This window comes from Vombatus ursinus, unplaced genomic scaffold (genome assembly GCF_900497805.2).
Source record: "Vombatus ursinus unplaced genomic scaffold, bare-nosed wombat genome assembly UNPS02014781.1, whole genome shotgun sequence".
NCBI lineage: Eukaryota > Metazoa > Chordata > Mammalia > Diprotodontia > Vombatidae > Vombatus > Vombatus ursinus.
In genome coordinates this window covers 9,928,451-9,941,113 of record NW_020954559.1, presented here as the reverse complement: position 1 = coordinate 9,941,113, position 12,663 = coordinate 9,928,451, and the positions used below count along the sequence as shown (strand labels likewise).

General features: G+C 41.4%; 2 protein-coding genes across 3 annotated transcripts in view; one reads left to right on the top strand and one right to left on the bottom strand.

The window, feature by feature from the left end:
- The window catches only part of LOC114046109 (collagen alpha-2(IV) chain-like), a 287,529-nt gene extending 276,135 nt beyond the window's left edge, over positions 1-11,394 (bottom strand). The window contains exons 1-3 of one of the 2 annotated variants that reach the window (XM_027866363.1): positions 11,316-11,394; positions 10,447-10,585; positions 10,291-10,342 (exon numbers count right to left, since the gene is read on the bottom strand). In XM_027866363.1, the coding sequence (XP_027722164.1) occupies positions 10,291-10,342; positions 10,447-10,490 (96 nt within the window). In that variant the 5' untranslated portion in view covers positions 10,491-10,585; positions 11,316-11,394. Of the gene's footprint in view, positions 1-10,290; positions 10,343-10,446; positions 10,586-10,995; positions 11,091-11,315 lie in introns of those variants that run through there. The other variant, XM_027866364.1, reaches the window with a different exon arrangement.
- Positions 11,395-11,589: 195 nt separating this feature from the next.
- Positions 11,590-12,663, top strand: part of LOC114046110 (collagen alpha-1(IV) chain-like) — a 204,058-nt gene continuing 202,984 nt past the window's right edge. The window contains exon 1 of the mRNA XM_027866365.1: positions 11,590-11,777. Coding sequence (XP_027722166.1) covers positions 11,694-11,777 — 84 coding nt within the window. The 5' untranslated portion in view covers positions 11,590-11,693. The remainder of the gene's footprint in view (positions 11,778-12,663) is intronic.

Genomic DNA, 12,663 nt, shown 5'->3' with positions numbered 1-12,663 from the left:
GAGATTTTAGCACTAGCAATTCCAGGTAATGGAGAAAAATTAAGAATTTAGGTGGGGGTTTTGTGGTGAGAAGGAGGTTTGGTCATTTTTGTTCACCCTCAAGTGAGTGCATGTACATGCATGCATGTGTGAATGTGTGAATGTGTGTGTGTGTGTGTGTGTGTGTGTGTAGCTACCAAAGGATAATGCTTCAGATCATCAATGAACAGCAATCAGGGTAATGAGTAGTTGTGACAGACACTTTTTTCCCCTTCCTCTGTCTCAACTCTAACTCACCAGTCTGCCTAGAACATATCCCTGTCCCCCTTCCTTTCTCTTGTCCAGGACAACCCTAGAAGCTGGAACTAGGGAAAAAGAATATGTGAGGGGTTATCCCAAGTTAGAGGAGATAGAGTTCTTCAAGAAGGTTGGAAAATGTCTATACTTCCTCTGAAATTCTATCTCAGACCATATCAGTAGGAACCTAGGAAACCTACTTGGTCTTCCTAAGATTCTAGCTTTGTTTTATAGGTAATCAAAAGACAAACAATAGGCACTGACTAAGGAATAAGATAAGGAAATCAAGTGGGGGGGGGTCATGTGAAGCATGAGAACTGTTTTTACTCTGGGCTTGAGATAAGTTTATTTTTTTAGTTATGAAGAGACCAGATAACAAGGAACAGCCACACATAATGATCATGTCATGATCTCAGCCTCCACAAAGTCAGTTTAAATTTTATAATTACTCTAATTAAGAAACAGCACTGAAGTGTAACCAAAAATGACTTGGCTTGGACCAGGAGTGGGGAATGTGTGGCCTCAAGGCCACATGTGGCTCTCTAGGTCCTCAAGCGTAGCCCTCTGATTGAATTCCAGCTTCATTGTGAAGCTGGATTGCAGGTTGAGATTACAGGTTACAAGTTCTCCACCCCTGGCTTGGACTGTCCCATCTGAAAATGGCATGAAACTTGGAGAAGCAGCTAACATATTTAGGAGACAAATTCATGACCCAAAAAGATCAACATTCTGGTCCCTGGTACTATTAAATGATTCAAATCAGACGTGAATACAGTTTTGTCAGTGGAAAAATATTAAAAAGATGAATTTGCATTTGACTTGCAAATGAAACCTCTTATCGTCCCCCTATTAGAATGTAAACTCTTTGAGAACAAGTCTTATCACCTTTCTTTTCAAATTATATCTCCAGCACTTAGTATGACCCTTTGTACATGTAGGTCCTTAGAAATGCTTTTGCATTTACTCATTCAGGAAAAAGAAATGTCTCAGTAGACAAAAAGCATATCGTGGGCAGTCAGGATACTTTCCCAAATTAACACAGTTGGCCAACACACAAGACACCTATCTAAACAAGCATTCCAATTTCCACTTTTATAGGGAAAGTGGAAATAGTTTGGCTAGTTACTTTTCATCAGGTCATAAGAGTAGTTCAAAAGGTGCAACCCCATCTCTGAATTCCTCTCTCCCTATTTCTCTACTCTAAGCCTTCTTCATTTCAATATTTGTATTACCCATGCAGGTATTTATCTAGGCAGCTATTCTACAACCCACCCTTTGGGAATAATTGAACTCAGTCTAAGTAGGTTAAGTAGTTTGCTTAGAGGTTATATAGTAGGTTAGGACCATAGGTGGAATTAAACTTTATTGCTCTCAAACCTCTAGGCCATTGTTTGCCAGTTGAGACAATGAGGGCTCCCAATCAATAGATTATATTATTTATGGCCAGAATGAGCTCAAGGACAGAAAACCTGTATTTGGCTTCTTCAGTTCAGTCATCTTCCCCCCAGCTGCCAAAAAGAGCTTCCTATATAAAGAGCTGGTCTGACCATGTCACCCCTCCCAAATCAACAAACTATGGTGACTCTTGATTACCTCCAGGATCAAATATTAAATCCTTGGCCTTTAAAGTTCTTTACAACCTGTTCTTCTCACCTAGTCTACTCCTTCTTGATCCAGCCACACCGGAATTCTTGTTCTTTACACAAGAAACTCCATCTTCTGACTTTGTGTCTTTCTATGACTGTCTCTCATAATCCCCCTCCTCTCCTGGCTTTTGCAAGCTTCTTTCCAGACTCAGTTCAGATCCTACCTTCTCTAAGAGGCCTTTCCTGTTCCCCTCCCCCAATTTCTTTCTTCTGAGATGACTTCCTAGTTACATTTGTATGTACATAGTTATTTGCATGTTGCTTCCCCTCTTAGAATTTGGACTTTTTGAGGGCAGGGAGCATATCTTGTGTTTTTCTTTGTATCCTCCATGCACAGTCCATGATATGTAGCAAACATTTAATAAATGTTTGTTTACTGACTGGATTCAGAAGGGGTGAAAAGAGTGAGTTGGGAGAGAAATATAGCTTCAAATCTCTCCCTTCTTTACTGTGACTGGTTCAATGAAAGGAATTCTGGAAAGCTCATCTAAAAACTTTGGGTTTGACAATCCAACCCTCTTGGCATTAGTATCTGTAGGTTTTTAGGAGACCTTAGTACTATATGTACTATGAGTTTCAAAGGGTGGGTGTGAGAATCAAATGTAATTAAGTATATCAAAGTGCTTTATAATCCTAAAATGTTACACTAAAGTAAACTATTATGCCTGACTCTCCAAAACTGCTGTATTTTTCTTCTTAGCAACATTTAAACCACATAAAATAGTACACAATGTAGAAGACTTGTATCCTATTTTCATTTGCCTTGGATTTTTTTCTTATTGTTTTATTTTTAAGCCCCAAACTTCCTAGCCACAACAGCAGTTTTTTTATTTTATTAATTTCCTCTTGCTCTATTCTGGAGTTTGTTTTTTTCTTTTAAGGTCTGCTTTTAAAAAATATCTGGGTCTAAATGTGAACTGCCAATTGTGCCAGTCTATTTTTTTTTGTTCTTTGTTTTATGATAGCCCTTTTTCTAGTCAGTTCTACCTGAAGATCACTAGATGTGAGGTGCTTATTATTCTTAACATTTTACTGGAGACATTGGCATAAATACCACACAAGAAGCCCTCCCAGAATCTATCCCCCAGAGGGTTTTAGATATGCTTATTTTTCAATTAACAAAACAGTAGGGAGATGGGATTTTCTGGATTTTTTTTCTCTGCCTGAGGGTTCAGACTTTAAACTAGTTAGGGGCAGATATCTGGGGCCCACCAAATCTTTTCCAAATTATGGATCTGGAGTACCCAGAATGAAAGTGTAAAAACAAAACAAAACAAAACAAAAAAACCTTGTGACTTGAACTTTCTCATTGTTTGCCAGTGGGGCTCATAAAGCGGAGAGGACCTTGTTGGTCTGGGGAAGGGAGGGATGCAACACCATGGTCTGGAAGACCGTCTGGAAACTTACAAGTACAGAATCCAGTGTATAATTTCCAATTTCCTGCTGTACACACCACCTGTGCTTTTCGGTCTTTGCTGATGGCTCATGCCAACCTAGAAAACTCTAGATCATTTAGGCCCTGTCTTCTATGCACCTTCCCCACAGCAGAGATTATTAGGTAGTCTGCCTGACAGGCTAAGCATTTGATCTTTTAGATGCCTTTGTTCTCTGGAATGCCCTTCCTCTCAGAGCCAGTCAAGACTGAATCTCTTGGTCTTCAAGGTTTCCACCTGGCCTACCTAAGTGAGTAAAAATGATCAAAATGCTGCTGCTGGAGTTGGTTGGTCAAGCAGTCAAGAAAAATTTACTATGCACTTGCTATGTCTAAGATATTGTGCTAAGTGCTTGGGATACAAAAGTAATGGACAAAAAACCTCTGGTCTCAAGGAACCACATTCTAATTGAGGAAAAATCTTTAATGTTTTAAGCTTTGCAAAGTGTTTTCATTGATTGGATTATAGATTTAGAGCTTAAAGGGACTTCAAAGGTCATCAAGTCTATTTTAAAGATGAAAAAACTAAGGTCCCCCAAAAGGTAAATGACTTGCCCAAGGTCACACAAGTACTAAGTGGTAGAGTTGGTCCTCTGACTCCATATGCAGTATTGGTCCCATTGCATCACCCTGTCTCTAATAAGTTGTTCCTTACACTCCTGTTAAGTAGCTACTATCAAGTGCAGAGAATATGACTATGTTATTACTAGTTATGCACATAACATACACATCAAGTTATATACAGGGTCAGTAGAAGATAATCGTAGAGGGGAGGGAATGAAAGGTGGGTGGTGATGGAACCAGGAAAGCCCTCTCAAAGAAAAGAGGATTTGAACTGAGTCTTGAAGGAAGCCAGGGAAGCTAAGGAGTCTGAGGTGAGGATGGGGAACATTCTAGGTATCAGCCTGTGCAGATATATGTAGCTGGAAGGTCCCATGTTTGTTTAGGAATCACAACATAGGATCTAGGTGGGCAGCTAGGTGGTATAGTGGATAGAGCACTGAGCCTGGAGTCAGGAAGACATTTTCCTGAGTTCAAATCTGTCCTTAAATACTTACTTTCTGTGTGATCCTGGGCAAGTCACTTAACCTAGTTTCCCTCAGTTTCCTCTTCTGTAAAATGAGCTAGAGAAGGAAGTGACAAACAATTCTAGTATCTTTGTCAAGAAAACCCCAAATGGGCTCATGAAGAGTCAAACACAACTGAAAAATGATTGAACAACATAGGATACAGATATGTAGATCTGTGGTCCTTCCTTCCTTCCTTCTCCCCACTTTCCTTCCTTCTTTCCTTCCATTTTTCTGAACTACCCTGCTCACTCCCTTTAAGCAACCTGTGGCCTTCCACTCTTGGGGCTCACCATATTGGTCCTAGACAGAATAGACTGACTTCAGTCTTTCTTTAGCTCAGAACTCCTGAGTTCAAATGAACAGTCCATCTCAACTTCCCCCAGTAGCTTTGGCTGGCTGGCCAGCTATGCCTTTCTATAGTTCCATATGTTATACATGTGCTCAATGACCTGCTGAGGCATTGGGATACAGTATTCAGAAGAGGGAATCAGATTAAATAGAAGTGAGAGACTGTAGTTGCATGTTTTCTCAAGCTAAATAGGTAACTCCCTTTCCTTTTCTATTTCTGCTTCCCTTTGGCATCAGATCCTGCTGCTTCTTCCTTCCCCCTCTGCTTTTTGGCTCTGGGTAACTGAGCAGCAGGATGAAAATAAATTGAATTCCACTCTGGGCATTGGTTGGGGCTTTTACTATGTTTCAAATTTGTTGAGATTAAGAGGAGAAAGTCATAAGCAGAAGGGAAAACTTTGGGCACTCTGCTGTACTTTTGACTTTTAATGTGCTATCTGACCCAGAATGGAACAAAATTACTGTTAAAGTAGCTTGAAGTTAGCCAAACATTTACTCTCCCACATCTGTGCTTGTCCATTTCCAGCTGCTTCAGCCATAAGCTGCTCTATTCAGAGTAGGATGACTCCTCTTCCTATAAGTTACTAGAGAATTTCAGTCTCTGAGAAGCATGGGAAATAAGTAGGGATTTTTAGGCATGGAAAGCAAATAGAGAAAACCATAATTGGGGGAAAGAGAGAATTCTTCAACAAATGATACCTCACAAAGTTTTAAACTTTGCAAAATGCTTTCACAGATTGGATTATAGATTTAGAGTTCAAAAGGACTTTTTTCTATTTTAAAGGTGAAAGAGCTAAGGTTCCCAAAAGTTAAATGATTTGCCCAAGGTCATCCATCTAGTAAGTGGTCTAGCTGGTCCTCTGACTCCAGATTCAATGTTCTCATTACTTCACCCTGCCTCTAATAACCTGTTCCTCACAACCTTGTCATCAAGTAACTAATATCAAGTGCAGATATTATTACTCCATTTTACAGATGATATGAATGAAATCATTCCTTGTTTTAAAATGAGCATGCTAATAAAACATATATAATAGGATAAAAATGCCTATAGTAAGTAGCTGCCATCAGAACCTAGACCAGGAAAGGAAAAGTAAGCTGCTTCCTAGGATACAGCATGCAGGATGCATATGAATGCTTTTTAATATTGCTTTACATAAATGCACCTATTTTTAGTGTCATAAAATTCTATTTTCATGTAGGCATTTTGTGGTAAGTCACAGATCGGGTTATAGCAAAGTTTTAAAGTGTCTGTAGGACAGAACGGTAAAATTCTCAAATAGAGGTCCCGGGGCAATGGAATTTTTAAACTTTTCCTAGGGTGAACAAATGCTTTGTCCTAGCTCTGAATGTGACATATACAAAACGCATATTTAACTACCCATTGATATATTTTTAGCAATCCCAAAATACTTTCCAAATACCACCTGCTAAAAAAATGTTGGGGGCAGCTAGGTGGTGCAGTGGATAGAGCACAGGCCCTGGATTCAGTAGGACCTGAGTTCAAATCTGGCCTCAGACACGTAACACTTACTAGCTGTGTGACCCTGGGCAAGTCACTTAACCCCATTGCCCAGCTCCCCCCGCAAATGTTAATGTACCCATTTTGGAGATCAAGAAACAGACTCAATGGTGAACTGAACTGGCAGATGAACCTGGATTCTTGGATCCTGGACCAACAGTCTAGCAACTAGACGATAAGTGAACCAGAGAGGTATGAACTGCCATACTCAAAGGTAAGAGCATCATAGAAACTGGGAGAAAGAAGCAATGTGGTGCGGTGGTAAAAACATCGCACTTGCAATCAGAAGGTCTAGGCTTAAGTCCCAGTTCCACTACTTCTTAGCATAATCCACACATAAAGCAAGTCACTTAGCCCTTCTGAGCCTCAGTTCTCCTCATCTATAAAATGGGTACAATAATATTTTGTAGTACTTACCTCATGGGATTGTTTTTAGGAAAATTACTGTTCAATTATAAAACTATATATTATAGAACATTATTTTTCAGGGCACAAATAGGGTGAGTTTAATAGATTCAAAAAGCAGGTATAAAAAGAGGCAGGTATAGTAGTTTACAATTGCATAGCAGTTTAGAGTTTCCAAAGCACTTTTCTAGTCTATTAGCTGTATTTCACACATTTAGTCCTTACAACAACTCCATGAATAAATGCTTCCTTCTTTCTAGCAGACAAGAGAGACATTATTCCTCAGATAATAGATAGTGAAAAAAATGTGGTTAAATGTCTTGCCCAATGTCACAAATCTTGGATCAACAAGGCTCGATCTTCTGTTTCCTAGGACTGTATCTTTTTTTTTTCTAGCCCATTCCTGTCATTCTTTGATAGCCTACACTGATTCAAACCTGTATTACATCCTCAGTCAAGAGCTCTTAATCCTTACCAGAAAAGAATGGTTTGGTAGTTAAAGCATTTCACTTAAAGTGTCAGGGAGTTTTTCAGATCTCACTTTAGAGATGTACTTGTAGTTTGACCCTGAGCAAGTCACAAGGATAATAAAAGTATTTCCCTCATAAAGCTAGTGTGAGGTTTGAATGAAATAATGTATGTAAAGTGCTTGGCAGATCTTAAAGCGCCATGCATATGTTAGCTATATTTATTTTCTAGATGCAAATGAAATTGAGATCTGGAAAGTTTAAATGAGTTGTCTAAAGTCATTTAGTCAATAGCTGAGAATTGAACCTAGGTCTTCCAACTCCAAACCCAGTGTCCTTTCTACAGTTCTTCCATAATGAAGACAAATAGGGTTACAAGGCATAGTTTCATGGGAGGGAAGGATAACATTGCTAGTATTCATAACCCATTTGATATAGCGCTTTAAGCTTTACGTACATTTTCCCATTTGATTTTGCCAGCAATTCAGTGGTGAAGCTTTTAGGAGGACAGAGCACTAGACTTGGAGTCGGGAAGATCTAAGTTCTTCCCTGACATTTGATGGCTGTGGTACCCTAGGCAAGTTTTTCAAACTTTTTTGGAGCCATCTTTCTTATCTGTACAACGAAAGGATTAGACTCAATGGTCTTTGAGGTCCCTTTTAGCTCTAAATATATGATCCTATAAGTAAGTGCTGAAGAAGGAAATGGCAAACCACTCCAGTATCTCTGCCAAGAAAACTACAAATGGGGTCATGAAGAGTCAGACAGGACTGAAAAGTGACTAAACAACAGAAAGTGCTATTATTATAATTATTATTCCTATTTTTCAGATGAAGCAAGTCTAAGAAAGATTACTAGACTTGTTCACAGTCAGCTGATTTCAGAAGTGAGAGGGAATATGAACCCTAGTTCGTGGTAAACCATAAAACCATTTATTTTACTTAGCCATTTTTTACAAAGTCCTCAAACATTCTCTCCCATAGTCTGGTATTTTCTTTTTAGGAAACAAACAAACAAACAAAAAACCTAAAAAGACCTTCCTAATAGCTTTCTTTTGTTTTTGCTATTCACCTCTTTTGAGACTACACATCAAAGCTACTTTGGGGGTCATAAGTCCGGGGGCAACTTCTTTGTGTAATGTAAGCATAAAGAGTGCCATCAATGGCTTGGTTTGCCAAAATACAAATTCCTAGCTATAAATAGGCCTTGATTAGTGCAAATAATGAATTCCAAGAAACGACTGCATGTATTTGGATACATATTACTCAAAGTTATAATTATGTAAAATGTGGTAATTGGTTCCAACCCAATTCAAATAAAGAATTAAAATAATGTAACCATTTCACAGGATTCATTATTCATTCTAATCAGGACCTAGTTGTACTCAGATTCAAGTAAAGTGGAAAAAGGGGGATGGATTTTAACATCAAAATTTTAGTCAATCCTGAAAAACCCACAGCTATTTTTTTTAGCCAAAGCATTTATAATGCCTTGCCTATCTTTTTGTTTTTGCTACTAAAAGTTATGTGAAGCAGAGCTGAAATTAAAATATTGAGAAATTAACCCAAACTAGTGGTTTGCAGTAACACAAGGGGTTGCAATTACTACAAAAGGGCAGAAAGACATTCTATCTCTTTTGAGAGAAATGGATTTAAAAAATTCCTTCAAGTGTGCAGATTTGCTCCTTAAGTTTAATAATTTCCCAAACACTGAAACCTCTCCCCATAAACATAACTGTGATGGCCTAATTCCTACATGGCTGATTTTGACCTTAAACCGAATTGAAGGCAAAGATGAAGTGGAAAAAGTACAAAAATAAGTCCAAATCATAAGCCTAATTCAGGAGAATCTTTATAATTGTAAGGAAAGAAGGAGAAAAGATATGATAACAAGAAAGATGTTTGGGGTGGGAAGAGGATTGTGGTTAAAACAAACATCACACATCCAGAGCTGTAATATAGAAGAGGGGCTGGACATTGTGTGACTTCAAGGGTTAAAATGACCAATGAATGAAAATTACTGGGAGGCAACTCCTGGCTCAATTTAAGGAATGACACTCATAATTAGTACTGTCCAAAATTACCGTGGACTGGCTGTCTCACAAAGTATTGTGTATGCATGTGTTCAGAAGGAACAAAAAATGTTTTTTTTCTAGAATAATACTATCTTGGCTGATTACGTGGGAACTAGATTCTGAAGAAATACTAAAGAAAATAGAAGGTGGGGAGAAGGAGCTCACCAGAAGATCTTAATAATTTTGGTTTGCTTAAATACTGTGTACTCAATCTACTGAATTTCATATGATATGCCCAGAGAAGTAAAAGTAAAAAAAATTAACTCCCTTAGACATAGTCACCATGTGTAACCTTAATTATTTCTAAACTAAGGCAAAGTTCAATACTATGCCAACAGATTACCGATGCTTTTATCACTTCATCTAGCTCTAAGGTCATAGGACCACAGTTTTAGGGATGGAAAGTATCTTTTTTACAGATGAGGAAACTGATGCTCCAAGAAGCGAGGTGACTGTCTCAAGGTCACACAGCTAGTAAGCAACAGAACTGCCTTTCAAAGAACAGAGTAAAACTGGGTGGGAGCATACATATTTTCTTTGATTTTCTTTTTTTATTTTAGTGAATTCAGTATCTCTCTGACTTCCCCTCAAAATCAGGTACAAAAACAAACTAAAGAGGAAACCGCCATCATCCAGCCTCCAGCATGTATTTAGGTGAATAAACGCTTTTCTTCCCTTCAACTATTTGTTACTCCCAGCCACGTGGCTCACACCCTAGTCTCTTTGTAAGTGTTTGGGGCATGCCTACTCCAAAGGAAAATGATGGCCTTTGGCTATGTTTTTAATTCCTTGCTAAATATTGTGTAACAGCCAAAGCCGGGTCCTTTCCTAGGTAGTTGCAGGATAACACCAGCAGGGAAGAACTGAGAGGTGAAAAGTAGTACTTATAAAACAAACTTTCATAGGGCAGTGCTAGGAGACTTAGTAGTCGGTGCAGACAACACATGCACCCCTCCTCCAACCATTAGCAGCTTTTTGTCAAAGATACCTGAAGTTCATAACTTTATGGCGCCATAATTAAAACCCAGAGAAAAGGACCTGAGTACTTACAGCATGTGCCCTCTTAGTTAGCACTACGATCAGCAGGAATAGCAGCAGACACCTACACGAGAGAAGGTGGAAGCAAGACACGTTTTTTGAAAAGTGGTTCGCAAAATTAACACATCTAAGTCCAATGGGAGAGTGGGGAGGGGGGAAGAGTCTTACCACCGAAGGGCAACTCTGGCAGTTGGATCCATTCTGCTGCCCATTCTTCCAACAGGTACTGCCCCTAGGAGCCCCCGAACGCCGACCCCTGGGCCACCGGAGCAGCCCCGGGCTCTCAGGAATGGCGAGCCCTTTTAGCCTGGAAGCAGATACCAAGAGACAAAATAGCCAATACAGAGGTTGACATCACGGTTTCTTTTCACTCTTCCCCACCTGGCCCTCGTGCAAACAGAGAAGTAGTGCAGGCAGCCCAGAATGCCGGCGCCTCTCCATCCCCTCCTGCATCGGGTTTTTCCTGGAACTGGGACTTGGATTTCCCTCTTTAGGTGAGAACTGCGGCAGTGAAGGGGAGAAGCCCTTTCCTCTTAGGCAGCAATGTCTCATATGGAACCAAACAAATCTCCCTTTCCTCTCCCTCTCTCTTTCCCAGCCTAAACTCGGAGAAAACTGCACCAGAGTCTGAGCTGGGCTGCCTGTACTTTCAAATCTCTAGCCCTCCCATCCCCAGGGCTCAGCGCTCCCAGATCTTCTCCGAGGGTCCACACTCACCTTTACAGGCCAGGGCTCAGGGGCTGTTGGGTACAGACATTTCCCTTTTCATAACTGAGTCTCCCAGTGGAAGTGGCAGGCAAAAGCCAGAGATACACAAATACAGGGAGTGCACTCTCCTCTCCCCACCCCCCTCCTCCGCCTCTCCTCTCCTCGTTCCCTGAGGTCCCTCCCCTACTCGCGAAATCCTGGCTTCAGAAGCTGGAAGAGGGAGAGCTCCCAGCTCCGTGGGGCTTACCCAGGCACCGGAGCAGTACCGCTGGGGTGGTTAAGGAAGCCGAAGGCTTTAAAAGCATAGAGACACTGACTTCTTTACTTACCAGCATAAGCTCTCTCTCCTTCTCTCTCTGACTCTCTCTCTTCCTCTCTCCCCCTCTCTCATACACGCACTGAGTAGGGTCCTCCCATTTGAAACGCCGCCCGCGCACTCCAAAGGGGAGGGAACAGCGCCAACAAATTAGGGGAGCTACGCGATCAGCTCTAAGTCTCTGACTCTGGAGGAGCTGGCGCAGAGCAGAAGCGCCAGGGACCATGTCGAGTGAGCAAGCACCGGCTCCCCGAGAGTGAACGCGCCAGCCTCCCGCCCAGGGTGTCCCGCGGCAGACCCGGCTAGGCAACAGTGCCTCGCCCGCGGGGGGTGAGTGCCAAGTCCAAGCTGACCAGTCCGCTACCGGTGCTATCCCGGGAGGTGGAGGAGGATGAGTCCACGGCTGGGTGTTTGGCTGCTGCTGCTGCTGGTTGCCCTCCTGCTCAACGAGGAGCGGAGCAAAGCAGCTGCAAAGGTGAGTACTGTACAGGCGTCCCCCCCTCGCCCCGCAGCCCCTCCTGTTTCTTCTCATTCCAGCCCCTGACGCCCAGTCCCTTTGTCCGCTTTCCTCTTTTGGCTGATTTCGGGCCGGCAGCCCCGGGATCGCTGACCCGGGAACTTCACTTTGGGCCAACGTGCCACCATGCAAGGTGGATTTCTTTGGGCCGTTCTCTGGGCTCCGATCTGCTCTGTAGGCTGAGACTGCATCCATTACAGACCGTTCTTTGTTTTAGTTAGGCTGGAAATAGTTTAGGGAACTCATCTGGGTGCTCATGGTGGGAGCTAGGGGAAGGAAGTAACCAGCTTAGCGTTTTCTGTGGTGGCTTAAAGTGTGACTAGGAACCCAAATGAAATTTACATGGACATCATTTCTGCGCAGAATGTATCGAAGAATTATTCACCTGCATGAAGTCCCTGGATCCTTCACAAGCTATAAACTGGTGTATACACACTACACACACTCAACCAGCCCCCCACACACATGTGCATGCGAGTCGCCTTGGGCGTGTGTTTCCCTCGTTATCCAGGAGACTCTGGTGGTTGATGCTGGAACCAGTTCTGGGCCATTTGCCTGGAAACAGCTGTATCTTTGCTTTCCCACGGCTTTTCTATTGCTGAAGCACGCTCAAGTACAGAAAAAGCAGAACTTAGTTATAGTTGTTAATTTAAAATAGTAAAATACCGGACTGCAATCTCTGCTTTTAAATATCCCCCCTTTTTTTGAGAGCCAAATTTATATTTATGCTTGAAACCAAAGTGAAACCATACCTCATTGTTCTATGTACAAATTGTTTTCCTAGTTTTCGTTTCCTCTGGCAATGTGCTTGGCCAGAAGGAATTTGGGAGATCGTTTTTGTAAA